An 18,124-nucleotide genomic window follows, 5' to 3' on the forward strand; every position below is an offset into this window, starting at 1 on the left:
TGTAAAGTACTTTGATATTTGGGGATAAAAGGTACTCTGTGCCTTCAAAATAGCTTTAATGTGTTGTAGCTACATATTTGGGCATAGTTATTGGACTCCAGGGTTTGTTTCACTGGCAAATGTGGTTGATAGCTATTTACTTCTCAGGCTGAATTTTGTTTATGTGGGTTGAGAAACTGTGACTCACATGATTGGATTCATAATTTTATTTACTCTTAAGCTAGTTTTACCTACACTGAGGTCTTGTTGATTTTGCATTTGTATGTAGAATAGGCATTAACTTGTTCCTGAGAGCCTTTATTAAACAGGAATTTTGTCTTCAATGAAGTTAAGAGACTTGTGTAAAACAACCACATAATATCTGATAACACAGTAGAATGGCAAGAACTTTGCAGAGTGAAGGAAGCCATGAATGCAAAGGGAAATACCAAAAATAAGCAAACTCTGTGATCCTTAAAATCCTTGGAAAGGCTGAAGAATTAGATGGAAATAATAGTATGGACTGAAACCAGGGGGATTGGTTAGAATTCTGTTAAAGAGGAGTTAGAGCAGTACTTCTCACCTCACGGTTGGGTATTGATCTTTCCTCCAACCCAAAAAACATGAAAAATGTATTCGTTGGTGCAATTGAACAAAAGTGGATCTGACTCATTAGGCATAGGGAAAGGGAAAGACTGTGAAGTGAAAAGAGAACTCATATTGACTGGTGAAACCCCTATCATTTTTTTCCGCCCCTACCTCCTAGAAGCCTGGAACCAGCCTTATGCTATTAGGCAAGAGGATGTTGGGTTTTCCTCTGGAGAAACCAGAAAACCCCAGAATCAGGACCTATGGAATTGAACATGAGATGACCACCGATTAAAAACCTGACTTAAAAATCTCAATCACTCTACAGCAAAGCCTATCGGTCAAAAAGCCATGGCAATGCCCAGAGAACTTTGCGTCTACCTTTTTAGTGCTTCACAATTAAATATGAGTGGCAAAGATGCCAAGACAATTTAATGGGGGAACAGGAAGGTCTTCTTAAAACAAGTATTTCTGCAACAACTGGATATCTATATGGAATGAAAAAAGATCAACCACTACTTCATTCCATTCACAAAAATAATTTGTGATGGGTTGTAGATACAAATTTAAAGGAAAAACTATGACGTTTCTTGGAGAATATCTTTACTACCTTTGGGTAGTGACAGATTTCTTAAAGAGGACACAAAAAGCACAATTTAAAAACTTTAGATTAATATCTTTCTCATATATATTACGATTTCTTTTTCAAACAGAATCTAGATTATATTTTACTCTTTATTTTTTATTTATTCATTTATTTATTTATTTATTTTAAATATATCCTTATTGATTTCAGAGAGAGGAAAGATGAGTGAGAGAGAGAGAAACATCAGTGAGGAGAGAGTCATTGATCGAGCCCGCAACCCGGGCCTGTGCCCTGACCAGGAATCGAACCCTGATCGCCTGGATCCTAGGTCGACGCTCAACCGCTGAGCCACGCCCGGCCAGGCTACTCTTTATTTTTTAAATTTACTTTTATTTATAGTTGACACACAATATTGTACTAGCTTCAGGTGTGCAACATAGTGATTAGACATTTACATACCTTATGAAGTGATCACCCCAATAAATCTCGGACTCATCTGACACCATATACAGTTATTACAATATTATTGACTATATTCCTTAAGCTGTACTTTACATCCCCAAGAATATTTTTATAACTGGCAATTTACACTTCTTAATCCTTTCACCTTTTTTCACCCATCTCCCAACCCCCCCTCATATCTGGCAACCATCAATTTGTTCTTTCTAGCTATGAGTTTGTTTCTGCTCTGAGAGCTTTTGATAACAGACTATTTTAGGGTGCACTATGACCCGCGAAGAACATAGAAAAGGGCCTCAGATCCTAATTCAGAAAGAAGCCTGTGCTCATCTAGTTAATGATATGGTGCTTAGCCTGGGTTTTCAGCGGGCTCCTTGCCTCTGAACCGTATGCGTTCCTGAAAGCTGCGAGGTTCCCCAAGGAGGCCTTTGTAGTAAAATCTGCAACTAGGTTGCTCTTCGAAAGGCCCAGACTTTGACCCAAAGATAAGGGCAAAGAAAAGCACTTTCCCTAGGCTACCTTTGTCACCTCTAGGTACTCTGACCACATCAATGGTGTCAGTGAAATTTTAGAGTGATGATAAAAGGCCACCAAGAGAGACACTCTTTCAACATGTCTTGCTGGATATTAACCACCTGGCCTGTGTTTCCCATTCACGGCGCTGTTCCGAAAGCCACTGGATTCCTAGGGTTCTTTTCAAACTGCCACACTGTCAGTCTGTGACTCGGAGGTCTCCAATCTGGCAAAGCCTTATCTTCTCACAGAAATTTTATCTACCTCTGGTTTGGAAGCGCTATCTTGTGTCACTAACTGCCATTCCCAGAGAAGTGGCAGAACTGATGGGCTTCAATGGGCAGAAAGCACCTAACTGTGTCATTTTATCCCTGGCAGTTATATCCAGACTACTCTGTACTTATAAAGTAATAATTGGGAGTGAGGACAGACAATAAATGATAACTACAGAAGACAGTGTGCAGAATGGTTGCTTTCTGAAGAAACCTGACCGCCTTTGCCTGATTGAATGGGCTATCTGCTTTAACTGTGATAAGCGGCCCCATTATTAACTTCTCTCTCTTTTCTGGTCATTCATCGATGCAGTACATGCATACTTGCTACGTGTCCAGCACTGTGGCAAGAAAGCTTCCAATCCAGTTAAAGAATGAACTGATATACTGCACAAGAAATCATCACAGAACCCGAGGAAATACACAATCACATCGCACAGTCTGCACAGAAAAGTGCTGAGAAAATGCTCCGCAGCGTGGCATGATCAGTGATGTAGGTATATTAGAAATGAGGGAAATTAGATATGTGGAAAGCAGAAGGCTTGTATTGGATAACTACTCAGCTAAAGATTCAATTTAGATTTAATGTTATATGCAACAAAGAACCATGGTAAGTGTTCCTTGAATCCTTGAAAAGAGAAGTGCGCTTGTGAAAATAGTGGGTGAGAAAGATTATCCACATAGCATTTTGCAAGAATGGACTGGAGCAGAGGCAAATGCAGATGAAGAAACAGGGGCACAGGGCGAAGACTGTGGGAATGGAGCTGAAGGGACATATACATGGGCTGCTTTTAAGAACTTGAAGAATTTTATAACCCATTTGACAGGAGAGGGAGGTTCCCAGTATTTGTGATGTGGGTTTGTACGTGTAAAGGCCAAATCCTCCTACGTGAGTCACCTACCCTCATCCAGCTATTAGGGGCCTATTTAGTCCTATAAAATAGCAGTGTAATTCTCAAAGTTGCATTGTAGTAGCTTGTGTACAAGTATATGCATGTATCTGCAGGTGAGTCGTATGTGTCCATCTGTGTGTGCACGCGCGTGTGTGCAGGCGTGTGAATGAGGGCTGCAGTGTGTAAGCACGGTCAGTGGGAGCCCGCCTGGCTTGTTTTCCAGGCCAGGTAAGGCAATGTGAGCTTTCTCGCGGTAGCAGCCCTGGGGTTGGTGCCTTTATTCCGCCTTCGCTAATTCCTGCCTCGGCTGCTGGTGTTCGGATGCATGAGTCTTGGAATATACATTCTAGCTAGAGGCATGTTGGCTTTATTTTGATATAGAATTTACATTTTCATTTTTACGCGTTGGGGGATAGGAAGTGGGGAAAAGCCATTTGCCAATTCATTTCCTAAGAAAAAGCCTTTGTGAGGAGGTGCCATTTGAACGTCTAAAACAGCAGTCGCTTTTAGAAAAGGTTATGGGTCTTTTCATCATTGATCAATAGGCACAATTATCATTACTCGATGTCAGCAGTGAAATAAAGGACCAGCATTTTAAAATCACTTTGTTGTGCATCTGATTTGGGATTCCAGGGTGTGTTTTTTTGTTTATATTGCTAAAATAACTAAGAATTAAAAGTTAAAAAATATGCAATTGGTTAGCAGATTGCAGTTATAATGCTTTTTAGTTTGATGGGACTTTTAAAGTGTAATTTAAAATGGCTGTTCATTTTCAAATGAAAATGTAAAGTTTGAGGAATCACTGCTTTAATCTCAGTGTCTGCAACCCTTTTTAGCTTTGTGTAGTGACCTGGGGATTTGTACCACTGGGCAAAGATTCTAGTCCTGTGTATCTGCATTTATTGGGCTTCTTTCTCCTTAGGGTTGAAGCCTCTCCTGGTGATAAATATGGTCCTGAGAGAGTCACAGTCACTCTTCCAAGAGACTAGGGCACAATTCACTGAACTGTAAAAGTAATGCAAAATGACAATTAAAGTAGGGCATTCTGGTACCCTGGGGGGCCTGACAAAGTGAAAGTATTTGAATTCTGATGTGCCAGACTTATTAACACGGAGACATACTAACATACCACCCACCCAAATATTTCACTAGAAACCTCATATCCAGAAGGGAGCTGGAAATAGAAAGTAGCAAGCAAAAAGACTCCTGAGGTGGAAAAAACAAAAACCAAATATTACACAGAAGTTTCTATATTAAAGATCATGTGATTTCCCTCTTGGAACAACAACATCTCAGCTCTCTACCCAGAACCTAACTCTTATTTTCTAAACTATTCTAACAAATATAATTATATAGATTCTAAGGACACAGTAGAGTAGAAGTATCAAACTCAAAATGGAAGAGCAGCTGTTTTTTATATACTAATAGCACTGAGGAGTAACAATACCAACTGTTAGATAGCAGGTTGGTGGGGGACATGTTAAAAATTAAAGGCAAAAATTCAAAAACACAGCACTTTGGGGTCAGTAAGTATATGGGTGAACCTGCATGGTATAATGATTAATGTTCAGATAGGTGCTCCTAAATAACTAATAAGCAACTACGTGCTATGCTTTAGAAACAAGGCAGAATGCTTAGGATTTTAATGGTTTTAGGCCTTATAGGGGAAATCCCTAAGCCATCTAAAAAGCCCAGCCATCCAGAAGCATTTATTCTTTAGGTTTTCAGAAAATCAAGATCTTATTAAACCTAAGCTAAGTGAGAAGTCTGCTCTCAGTGAATTCCTAGGATAAAGACTTCTAATTAGAGAAAGGATTTGGGAGAAATATATTGAATGTTAAGAAAGTGACTCTTATTTACCACTGAGACTGGAAGTAAAAGTTTGCTCTAGACCCATTTTTTAATGTCAAAATTAGGTTTTTCAGAAACAAATGTTGTCTCTCTGCTATGTTCCTGTGTTAACTTGGCTGTCTCATTAGAGATGGGGACATTTCCTAGTCAAATTAATGTGACATTTAGAGAAAATTTCCCCTTTCAAATGTTTCATGCTATTTGCCATTTAGAACACTTAGAGAGGGGATTGGAATAATGTCAAGGAAATTTGATTAAATAAGGCTAGCCAGGAGCCAATACATTCATGCAAAAAAGAAAAGCTTTTTCATTATTTTTTAAAAAGTGTATTTGTGCTGTGGTTCAGTGTCCTATATTGAGATGACCTTGACAGATAATATGACAGAAAAAGGTGCCATCTTTTAAACAGCTGGGTTTGCCTTAGAAAACCCAGCACATCAGGTTAAATTCCGTGCTAGCCCTTTGCTGAGAACAGTTCTCCACTCTCAAGGTCCATTAGAATGACCTAGGAAGCTTTTAAAAAAATACCAATTGCTGGGCCCCACCCTAGGCCAATTACCTCAGAATCTGCTGAAGTGGGACCTTGGCAACAGTATCTTAACAACAAACAAACAAAAATAACCCCCCAAATTCCCTAGTTAATTCTCATGTGCGGTTGGGGCTGAGAACCACTGGCTTAAGACATGCAAACTGTTCATTAAGAAAAGATTATTCCCTTCTTCAGGGTGGGCTGGGTACCATTCTTTGCTTCACCTGAAGTGTAAAAAAAATTTTACTCTTTCAAGGCACAGGAGTTGGGTGTGAACATGCACCTTAGCTCAGTATGAGCAAGAACACTTGATGTAAGTACACACAGGCCCGCAGAAGGCCACCTATGACCAGTTAGCTTAGTTATTTGGACTGTGGTATGACTGAGACCAAGATAGTGTATTCTAGGCAATTAGAATAATTCTGTTGCGTAGGTTGTACCCATAATCCCAGTCAAGTTGCCTCACGGAGAGACCCGAGGCTGATTACAAAGGCAAAAGACAATGGATGACTCAGCAGAGTCCCATCCATTATATAAAATCAATTCTAGGAACCTGCCTCATGACTGGTGCTTCTAGCTGCATGAGGATTTTTAAGGGTTTTTAGCCCTTACAGGGGAAAGCCCTGTGAGGGCTCTGGGCATGTGCCCATTATAGTTGGAGCTTGTTTTGGGAATGGAATATTTACATTTGAAGGCCAGGACTCCCCTGAATGTGTGGTTTACTCTTAGAGTAAAAAAAGGAAGAAAGAAAGATAGGAAGGTGATAAGCTTCAATAATACTCTCCTAACTGCAGTGGCACATCCTGCCTGGCATATCTGCCCAGGTTTACCAATCTGTGTCCCAGAGAAAGGGAAAGAGAATCGTTAAGGTCTCCACAAACAAGTCTTTTCGATATGCTTCCTCTTTTAACTCGGTGCCTGTGAGCGAGTGCTCTCCTTGTGAGATATATTATTCCATCAGGAACAAGAAGTAGTACAGTCACCAGAAATCAAATTGGTAGGATTTTGCCTATTTGCCCAAACGTGGAGTTCCGGCACTGTGCCTGGAGGGCAGGTCTCTGGAGAGTTCCATATCTGATGCCCACAGGGTGGATGCCTTCATGTGCAAAGCCCTGCAAAATATTCTACTTGAAAACTGGCTTCTTTAACATGGCATTATTTTGGAATGTTGCTCATGTTTTCCCTGCAAAGCCATTATCTTCTCGATTTCCTTTTCTGCATCGGTATGTTTAGTAATTTTCTTGAGAAAATGATTTAGTAAGTTTAGAGACAGATGGAGCACGTGTGTGCTACTCTTTTATTGCCTGGGTGAGGTCAAATTTCTGGTCCTACATGGGTTTGGGGATCTGTAGAAAATGAGGGATGTCATGACTCATGATTCCCGCCGTGAGCCACGATAAACAAAGTTGAAATTCCCCTTCAGGTTTCTGTTCTATCATCACTATTTTATAGAGGAGAAAAGCGACGCACACAGAAATGAAGTAATTTTCCCACGCTTGCACAGCGACACTAATAATTGAACTCTTGAGTACTTAATTAATTCCCTGTTTTCGTTGGATAGCATGCTTTTATGGGGGTTGGGGGACTTCTATTTGTTAAGTTATATATTGTACTGAATATCATGAAAGAGTGCTTTCACCCAATACCGATTTTGGTTTATGATGTTCGTATAATCAATTCATTCAAGAAATGCTTGTTGGTTGACTGACTGACAGATGACCTCTTTCGGCAATACTTCCAGCATTGTATTCCCACAGCAGCTTCAGGTTCGCCTCTTCCTCCTGTAATTACGTTCGCAACAATTTCAGCATCCGTTTTCTTATGAACAAATCAGAAATGAACTGACCCTTTCGATTTTTACTCTCCCAGTGCATCCCTTCCAACACCACGAAGGATGCTTACGGTTTATATTAAAGTGGAGCTTATCCTCTAGGTAGAACCATGAGGGTGGATATCGCACAGGCCATCATCAGCTGGGAGGCAAGTGGCAGTCCTGGACGTGCCTGAGTGTGGCAGGCTTCCCTCCTCGGCCTGCCCCCTCCTTCCTCCCACCTCGCCACCAGCCCCCTCCTTGCCCACTCTGGATGCCTAAGGGCCCCACCCTAACGGTGGGCAGCTTGGTGCTCATGTGGCAGTTGGATCCGCTGTTCCCTGTCCTGTTTTCTTCTCTCCCAAACGGTGAGCTCCTTGAAATCAAAAGCTGTATAAGAGCTTAGCATTTCATGTCTGGCAGGTAGTCATGTGAAAGGAATCTGCTGTTTTGTTAGCGAGACAGCTATTGTGTCTCCTCTTCCAGGCACTTGCGATTGAAGTGATTTCCGAGAGCCCTGAGGATGGTGAGAACAGTGAGGACTTCTGGTAGAATGGCAGGGGCCTGGCGGGGACGTGTTTGGGCACTTTTCAGTTTATACAGTGGTTCAGGGAGAATAGTACTTTAGTGTTGGGGGTAAGATCCACTTAACTAAGCCTAGTAATATGCTTGCCAATATCTCCATGCATCCCCACCTTCTAAGGCTGCCCCCTCTTTCATCTCCCCAACCTCTGGTGCTCAGAAGCTTTTTTTTCCTTCTTTTTCGTCTGGCGGGTATTCTGCATTTGCTTGTGTAAAGCCGGTGCTCAGGCAGTCCACTGTAACCAGATTAGACAGTGGTATTTTAGCGATAGGAGCTGAGGCGGGGGTTTGCCTGCAAACTTCATGTTTCACATGAAAGGCTTTGGCACCCCCTGTGGACTGTCCTTCACCCTGTTTTAGGCATCATACTTATTTGCCTTTCTATCTATGATAAAACAAAGGCCTCCCCGCGTAACCAGCACTGAGTTAAATATCTTAAAACAAAGGGAAGTGCAGAGTTTAAATCCACGGTGAGGGATTACCTTGCCTGCATTTCCATATCTATGGAATAAATATTTTAACATGTTAATTATCTACTACTAATAAAAATACCTTTGAACTTCCAGTCAATTTGATGGGCACAGAATTGTGTCCGCTGGGAAATGGGAAGCAATTAGTTTCTGTAAAGATTGTGGGCCATGCTGTGTCTTCCCCTAAGTGGTTGCATGGTCGGTAGCCAGCCGTCTTCTAGGGAATGTTTGTGGCAAGTTCGTCTTGGTCTGCAGGCGAGAGCTGCCTCCACAGAACCCCGGGGCCCCAAGGGGGCAGCAGGCAGCCCTCAGGTTTCTGATTCATTCATTGCTTCTTGCCCAGTAGAAAAATTCCCCCGAAGTAGGACAGTTTGGTTCTTTTCCTGAATCACCTGTGTAACCTTTTTAATCTTTTTTTCCCCATTGCAGACTGAAAACTATTCGTTTGACTCCAACTATGTGAACAGCCGAGCCCATTTAATCAAAAGGTATGTTGGTTTGCTTGTCTATTTTTACAGCTAAGCTTGATGCGATATAAAAAGCAAAGCAGGTTACTTTTTTTTTAAGGATGCCTTTTTTGAATTTTAAAATAAATGCCTAGCCCCGGCTAGTGTGGCTCAGCTGGTTGGGTGTCCTGTGGGGAATCAAAAGGTTGCTGGTTGATTCCCAGTCAGAGCACATGCCCGAGTTGTGGCTAGATCCCTGGTAGGGGGTGTGCAGGATGTTTTGCTCTCACATCGATGTTTTCCTCTCTCTCTCCCTCTTCCTTCCTCTCTCTCTAAAAATCAATTTTTAAAAATGTTAAAAAAGTAAATTAAAAAAATAAAAATGAATGCCCATCGGTTAATTGTAGAATATTTGGAAAATTCAGAAGAGCACAAAATGCTAAATAAAAGTTACTGGTAATTCTACTACCCCAAAATAGTAACTTTGGGGATTTTATCATATTTCTTTACATCTAAATGTGTGCATAAACACAAATTGAAAAAGAAAATTGACATCATATTATGTAATCATTTAGAAATCTAATATTAGAGAATAGATGCTTTCAAATTCATGTTAGCAAAATTCTTGTTGCTCTTCACTTTAAACAGGTCTTAAACATTTTCTTATGTGGAACTTCAGTCAATTTCAAGATTGTTGTTTGGAAGTTTTGAAATTATTTTGAATATATTTTAATGGCAGATAAACTAATTCCTTATCTTAAAAAGAAAAACTTTGTAGATGAGAGAGGGAAAGAAAAGAACTCTGCCTGATTCAGTTACTTCTTAAAATATTTGCAAGTGTTTCAAATGAAGCAAAGTGCAGGTTTGTGCGATGGTCAGAACTCGGTTAGCCATAAAGCCTCAACGTAAGTGAATACGAGATGAGCCCTGCCAAGGAAGATTCCACCTGGTGTAGTGGGTGCCCAGTGGGGACAAGACAGGGCCTTAAGGAGGGAGAGCTAAGCAAAGCAAGAACTTGTGCAGAAAACCCAGCACAGACCATGCAAATATCCTCTTAGATGGGTGAGTGGTTATCCTGCAGCTAAGACTGGACTCTGAATGTGTTTGTTAAAATACTAGAAATGAAACAGAGGCACAAGCAGGGTATGTCAGAACCGCAGCAGAGAAAACCTGAAAATTCGATTACTTTGCTGTCTCTGAACCCATAAATTTACATCACCAGAATAGTAGGAGTCAAGGAATAAACTAGCTTGTCGCACAAGCGACTTTAATCCATATCTAGTTTAGTTCACGATGCTGCAGTAACCTCTGAAAACATGCTAGGTTTACCTGTTGGTTTGGGATTGCTTGTGACCTTAAGTGATAATCATTAAATATCTCAAAATGAATATCCCAAGATTACTCTCATAGCATAGCTTGGACTTTTTTTGGTGGTTTTTTTTTTTTTTGCGGTTGGGAAGAATCTATTCTTGGCCCACAAAATAAAAAATAAAACGTGAAGAATTAAAAATTATCTGACTAATTTGTTTTAGAGGAAAAATAATACCCTCTTTTTGTGCATTGATTAGAGTAATTTTGCAGCAAAAATCTGCTTTGTTTTCTGCTTCACGACTGTTATTCCAAAGCTCCTTTTTTTGTCAGCCTGGGTTTTATTTATTTATTTTAATTAAATTTTCGTTTTCAATTACAGTTTCTACTCAATTTGGTTTTGTGTTAGTTTCAGGTGTGCAGCGTAGGGGTTAGACAGTCATATACTTCACGAAGTGTCCCCCCCGATATTTCCAGTGGGGACTGGGGTTGAAAAAGGGGGAGGGATTAAGTACAGTTTGGTAGTTACAAAACAGCTATGAGGATGTAAAGCAAAGCTCCTTTTTTTCATGCTTCTGGTAAAAACAGGGACTTGCCGCATCCTCATGGGCCCCTTGGGCTAGCTCTGGGTACCGGGGAACCCTACGACCAGGGTAAACTGAGGGCATGAGCCTGATTCAGAGCTGACTCCTGGGGATCCTCACCCCTTAAGTCGGCTCTGAATATCCAACGTACACGCAAGGCAGGCAGGTGAGACGAAAGCTTACACTGAAACATTTTGCTTTTGAGATACATGTATTTCCACAGCAGCTTTGGGACTCACTAGAAACCTCTGATTTTAATTAATTACTTTATGTGTTTTTAATTGATTTTTAGAGAGAGAAGGGGAGAGAGAGAGAGAAAGAGAGAGAGAGAGAGAGAGAGAAACACCGATTTGTTGCTTCCTACCGGGGATCGAACCCACCACCTGGGATGCACCCCGACTGGGAGCCGAAAGTGTCACCTTTGGTGTACGGGGTGACGCTCCAACCAACTGAGCCACACTGGCCAGGGCTTTCTGTGTTCCTGTTTGCACACACATACACAGAAAGGCACAACCTGGACCTAATGGGCTATCAGTGGAAAAGTCTCCTGATGTCTGAAATCAAATATAGTAGCTTTTCATACTAGGGACCACGCTGATTAAGAGGAAACCTCTGGAAGCTCAGGGACATGTGCATTTTTACCAGGTTCTGTTTCTGGAATCTTGAGGGCTCTGGAAAACCCCAAAAGCTTTGGAATGTATAGAATCCACTGGGTTTAGACAAAGCACAGTACCTGCAAAGATACAGAAATCCTGTGCGCTATGCTTTTCTGGAGACTAACCATTTTAAATGTAAAATGTGCGGAAATGTCAAAGGAGAGGGATGACTAACACCAGGCGAAAACCCCTATAAACCATGTGCAATAGCTCCCAGCGATGTTTGAAAGGGGTTTTGCCATGTGTGGTTTCTTGAGGATCCATTTACATGCATGGAAAAGACCTCCTGGCCAGGAAATTGTGAATCTGATGATCAGATTTCATTGTACAGTTTCGTCCCTGTTTCTTTGAATGCCGAGCCAATTTCAGGCCAACTTCTAGAACTTCCTCTTCTATGGGTTCTCTCTTCCTCTATTCCTTTTTAACTCATCCAAGGATGCTTCTTGGACCTTGCTTTTGGCGTTCCCCAGGAGCTGTTAACTGTGTTGGCCAGGCTGCTTACACACAGGCTTCTTTCTCTCTCTCACATTTATCTCAGGCAAACCAATGGAAAGCCAGAGGGCAAGGAGTGCTCCTGGCACAAATCAGTGTTGAGAAGGGCGAAGAGGGGATGTGGAAGGGAAAAGGAATCTATATGGCACATGCCCCATAATGTTATGCACTGAGCAATCTAGTGTTATATTTCTGTGACCTCCCCCCCCCAGAACATTACCTGCAAACTGCAGGTGTACCCAAGGCTTATACTGGAGTCCCAGATTAACAAACCAAGACAGTCTGGGATTTTTTCTGAATGGGCCCCCCTCATGCTGTGTTTGTTTCCCTGCTATCTCCTCAGAGCAAGGAAAGCCAACAGTGGCATTTTGCCCCTGCTGTGACACTCTTTCTTCATACCTGGTTTCTGCTGTCTGATATCCACTCCTGCAGTGCTTTTGGAGCAATATCAGGCAGGGCACGAGGCTGTAGCTGAAAGAAAGTAATACAGAAAATGAACAGGGTACCGAAGCTATGTGGAAAGGAAAATGAGCATTGGCTTCTAAAGCATGCAGAATGCTTTCATTTTCCACCCAAATTGTCCTAGGATTTTGCAGCACCTGGTATGGTGCCTTGTCTGTAAAAAGTGCTGGTACGTGTTTATTGAATGAATGGATGAAAGAAGTTGAAGAAAACCTCAGCATTTTGCCATTAAAAACTAGCACTAAACTTTCCTTCAAGCCAGCAATTTCTGACCTTTAATGTGCGTTAGAATCACTTAGGAGGCTTGTTAAAAGCAGAGCCTCTAGCGCTATCCCTAGAGGATCTCCAGTTTTCATAGGTTCCCAAAGTTATTGTCAGACAGGTGGTCCAGGGACCAGTCTGGGATTTTCCTAATGTTTCTTAAATATAGTTACAATATTCTTTTTGACTTAACTCCCTTCTAATTTTGACTCTCAGGTCGCATTCCGTGTGTATGGGGTGTCACCTACTAGGAAGATGTGACCTGTTTCCTCTCCGATTATTCTGTCCTTTGGAAATATCTTTAATATGTTAAAGGGAAAATGAGGGTCAGAATTTGAATAATGTTTATTCATCAAACATTTTCTGAGTAACTGTTATATGTAGAGTCTTGTTTCAGGTGTTTTCAAACAAATCTGTCTTGTTGACTACCAGAGCAGTAATAGAAACATTTGCATTTACAATACCATTGCAAACAGATACCCCTAATTTATTGTCTCACAAAAGTTGGTTTACAAGTCTTTTGTCTTCCAAGAGGTACACAGGCAATAAAGCAAGTGAAATCAGCATTTTTAAATGCCTGGCATAAATTGTAATTGGGTGAGTAGCCATTTACCAGGCTGTTTTACAATTTGCAGCATCTTGCTCACTGGGTCTGAAACTGCCTTACACAAATCCATTCATTAAGCCACTAAATGTCCTTACAGTATCAGAGTAAGTGGTACTTAGTTTGTCAGATGGGCAAACTGATCTTTAAAAGAGTTAACTCTTCCAAGGTTTGGGGGAGAGGGATATACCCTTTTGCCTTTTCTTTTGAAAATACATGACTTCTCATGCTCACATTACCAGTCTCTTAGTTCCTGGCAGCCAATCCTTCACTATTTTATTATTTCCCTCCTTTCTACCTAAAAGTCAAAAGCCCTGATATGGTTTATAATATTCAGATGCATATAAAATAGAATAATCAAATTTCAAAAAAGGTAGATGCAAAACCAATTAGGAGAAGCTGTATCTCTGGCATCCAACTCACTGCAATTAAACATTATATTTACTTTGATGCTTTTGGAAAGGCAAGACAAAATGGTAAGTGTCCCAGGGAATATAGTTTCATTTATCAATAAAGACAAGATACACACTTGACAGGCTAATTTTTTTCCTGTTCCTGAATTTTAGAAAAAATGAACATAGTGGACAAGGCCTGACTGTAGTTTGTGGGAGATATAGAAACATTCTTTAAATATACATTTTCTATATCAATCCTATAAAAAGGCTATGGTCATAATATTTAATTGTAACTCCATGAAAACATTCCCATTGGAGTAATGATCATATTAAATAATTACTTATTGAGCATTTGCTTATACCTGGTACTTCATGAACAGCAGCTCATCGAGTCCTCAGAATGGCCTCATGAAGGACGTTTTAGCAAATGCATTTTACAGAGAAGGAAATCAAGGCTCCAGGCATAAGATATCAGGCCCAGGGTCGCATTGAATAAATCGCAGACCACGTATTAACACTTGTTCTAATGACTGCAAGTTCAGTGCTCTTTTCACTACAGTCTGGAAATCTAACATGTCACAGGAACAGAGTGTAAAGAACCTAGAGCAGTTGTTCTCAGCTGGGGTCACTTGGCACTATCTGGAGACATTTTGGGTTGTAGCTTCTGGGAGGGGCACTACTGGAATCTAGTAGGTAGAGGCCAGTGATGCTGCTAATCGCCCTACAATGCACAGGACAACAAAGAATTAGTCAGTCAAAAATGTCAATAGCGCCAAGGTTGAGAAACTTGCTCTAAAGAATGGCGAATTGCATTGTCCTTAGACTATATGCCTCATCATCATATATCTTAAGCAAGCTTTGGCAACTGCTGAAATGCAGCCAGTTCAGGGTTGAAACCTCTGGCTTAAAGTAAGAATTTTGTGGTGTGGATTAAAAAAGTTTTCATACGCTTCAGATATCATTGATATGGATAGAAAAAATTAATATTTGTTATAAAAATGTAGAAGTCAATACTGTCATCCAGGTCATTTCCTTTCTTCTAATGTGTGGAAGTGCATGTGGGGAGGACCATTTTTTTTTTTTCTTCTTAAAAAACAAATTTTGAATCTGTTCAGGCTTTGGGATTAGTATTTATAGGAGGCCACAAAATCTGTGGCATAAAGCTAGAAATGGTGGCCAACTTTAAAGCATGTGTATCCAGTTAGTCTTCTTGACCATAAGAGAGTTATAGAATGATTGTTTTTTTAATAGAACTGCGTCCTGTTGTGTCCACAGGGCTGAGTAGCTCCATGACATAATTTGGAGGAGCTGAGTGAGTTACTCTATTGAGTGATTGTAGTTTTAATATAGTTTATGATCAGTTATCCTTTCTGCCAATAATTAGCAAACAGTTCGATGCCTCACTCTCTCTTCCTCTTTGTTTTTCTTATAATTATGGTCTTTCCAGTTACTGCCCTTTTACTCTTTTCCTTTTCATATTCAGGGCAGCACGCATTTTACATATAGGTGGGTCATATGCTAAAAACCTGCTGTGATTTCTTTCGACCAAGTGTGGAGAATGACAGTGTATCCATTGTATCCATGGCATAGCTCTTCATCCTATGTACCGAGTGTTCATATCAAAGCCTCCAGGCTTATGGATGCTCAAGGTTGAGCAGATCGAGCGAGTCTGCAGTGTCATCTCCACAGGGCTTCCTTTTCAGAGGTACAGCAGGTCTGTTGGGACTTGTCCTAATTCACAAGCGTGCCACCTTCCCTTGTTGAGTCAACAACACATTTTCTTGGGTATGACTTTGCTGCTTCCTCACTGACTAGGGAATGGATTCACCATTCACTAGGTGGTTTAGATGCATAATTTATGGTCCATGGTGCAGCACAGCTGCAGATTCTGTCAGGACATACAAAGTATTAGAAACAGCAAGTGAGGCCTCTACGGATAGACCTCATGTATTATTGTCTAGTTCGTGAGAAATGGTATGAGCTTTCTGGATAGTATGCTTAGTGCATTGTGTGGTAGATTGACTGAACAAGTGCAAGAAAAATTTACCCACAAACTCTTGAGCTGAAAGTTTCTATGTTGTTAACATAACTACACCCACAGTTTTGTAGAAGCCTACTTTCTGGTCCACCCTGTTGTCTTACCTTCCATGCACAAAGGCTCTCTTTTCTCAGCTCCTGCCTCTCCTCTTTTTCTTTGAAGCTGTCCCTCTGCGTTTCTCAGTTAAAACTGACCTGAGTTCTCTGATCCCAATAACCCTTTCTATTTTAATTGCATTACCTCCGTTACTTCCAACTTTGATTTCTATAGTTGATTAGTAGACATCTTTGAAGAGGCAGGATACATAATAGTAAGTGTCCAGGCTCTGGAGCTAGACCGCCTGGGTTTCATTATAGATCTGCTACATTTTTATAGGCTGTGAGATCTTGTGCAAGTTATTTAACTTCCATATGCCTCTGTTGTTTTCATTTGCAAATGGGAATATCTATTAACATATTTTCTCTTATATATCTGTTAATGCACCTATCTATTAATATACCTTTCTCTTATAGAGTTGTGATGATTGAAAAAGTTAATTCATGTCAAGCACTTAGAACAGTGTCTCGTGCATGGTAATTCCTCAGTAAACATTCGCTATTATTATTTTACTTTGATTATATAATAAGAGAAAGAAACCCTTCTGAAATTATTATATTCTTTGCAGGTGGTTGTTTCAGATTTGCAGCTTCTTCCGACTTGCCCATAGTAATGCCCTGAAGAGAAATGAATGCACGCATTAGCTGCATCAGCATCCAGGAGCGGGACCCTCCCTGCCATGCTAAGTTCCACTATCTTTAACCCGAAATTTCTCTTCCTTCTGCCCTGTTGGGCAATCCAGTCCCTGTTGGCCTCAGCGCCGGAGCTGACATCATCTTGGCCCTGAGAGATTTGTTTTACAATCATGCCTATCACAGTCGTAAATGGCCCTTCTTTCTTTAACCCAGCAGCTCCACCTTCAAGGACTTAGAGGGCAACAGCCTGAAGGACAGCGGACACGAGGAGAGCGACCAGACCGACAGCGAACACGACGTCCAGCGGAGCCTGTATTGTGACACGGCTGTCAACGATGTGCTGCACGCCAGTGTGACCTCCATGGGATCTCAGATGCCTGACCACGGTAAGGGCTGGTTGCACGTAAGTTGCAGCCACAGATCCCAAAGAAACCAGAGTGCTCGTAGGCACCCTGCGCTACTTTGCTGTACTGAGTGTGTTGTCAAGGTGTGCGCCCTGCTCGTGCCTCAGCGGCTCCCGCAGGGTTTTGAGACGTCTTAATACGTGACCAGATCCCTCTTTATTCTCCCTGGGTGGCTCTCCTGGTATTGAACAATATCCAGGCATTTGAAAAGCTGACTGTGTGTCTATGTAATTTCTCTTCAATGAATAACTGCCCCGAGCACCTAGGAAGTGAACGGATACCTTCTCACCAGGAATAAATGTCCCTTTTTGCTTCGGCAATAAGAGCTGTTTAAAACCGTGGTAGGCATAAAGCAGGGCACAAAAACATTAGCAGCCTTCAGCTAAAGCAGAATGTTCAGATGGACTTGGGCACAAAGGGCTGGGTTTTATTTCCATATCAGGCTGGTTAACTTCACCCGGAGAGAGACTCTGTTCTTTGACCACAGAGTGTATATTCTTTACTAAGGAGGGAAAGCTCCAGACTTTCTGTTATGTTTATGGGCCTGCTTTGCCAGATCTCTTCGGTTACCACAAAAATCCATGCCATTGGTCATGTGAAAAACGCTTCAAAGTACATGTCAGGGGGAGCCTTCTCATGTATGAAGAAGGCTCTATTTTTGCGAACTCACCCACACATGCCTTAGCAGTAAGAGCTATTTAAAAGCGTGTTAGACATAAACCAGGGCACAAAAACATTAGCAGCATTCAGCTAAAGCAGAATGTTCAGATGGACTTGGGCACAAATGTCGTTTTCAATATTTTACTGATGCAAACATGCTAGGCGAACAGCCTGTCTTTTTCAATTAAGAGCTATGAATTCAGCTTGGTGTTTAGGCTCAGTGAAGCTTCAGGATGCTTGGCTATGTCTTGAGAGAAGCTAGACGCAAGCTCAGCTGGAAGCCCCACTGCTAAAAGACTTAAAGATGAGAAAACAAAATATGGTGATTATGTGCTGGTCTTCAGCTGTTTCATTTCACTGTAAACATCATTAAGTGCTTTTGTTTTGGTCTTGTAAATGAATCCAAAGGGAAAAAAATGCATGATCCACAAAACAAAAAATGTTTTCCATGGAAAAAAATTAGTCGCTGTATATTCTATTAAATTGTCTGATCCATCCCTCCCCAGTAGATCCAAGTGTCAAGGTCTATAATATAGAGGGGTCACTGCTGA

The 18,124-nt window shown here is 41.2% G+C and overlaps 1 protein-coding gene across 2 annotated transcripts in view; it reads left to right on the forward strand.

The window, feature by feature from the left end:
- Nucleotides 1-18,124, forward strand: part of PCDH19 (protocadherin 19) — a 106,371-nt gene that overhangs the window by 47,701 nt on the left and 40,546 nt on the right. Inside the window, exons 3-4 of one of the 2 annotated variants that reach the window (XM_016195688.2) lie at nucleotides 8,962-9,020; nucleotides 16,723-16,895. In XM_016195688.2, coding sequence (XP_016051174.2) covers nucleotides 8,962-9,020; nucleotides 16,723-16,895 — 232 coding nt within the window. The remainder of the gene's footprint in view (nucleotides 1-8,961; nucleotides 9,021-16,722; nucleotides 16,896-18,124) is intronic. The other variant, XM_016195689.2, reaches the window with a different exon arrangement.

This window comes from Miniopterus natalensis, chromosome X, assembly GCF_054644295.1.
Source record: "Miniopterus natalensis isolate mMinNat1 chromosome X, mMinNat1.hap1, whole genome shotgun sequence".
In the NCBI taxonomy this organism is placed as follows: Eukaryota; Metazoa; Chordata; class Mammalia; order Chiroptera; family Miniopteridae; genus Miniopterus; species Miniopterus natalensis.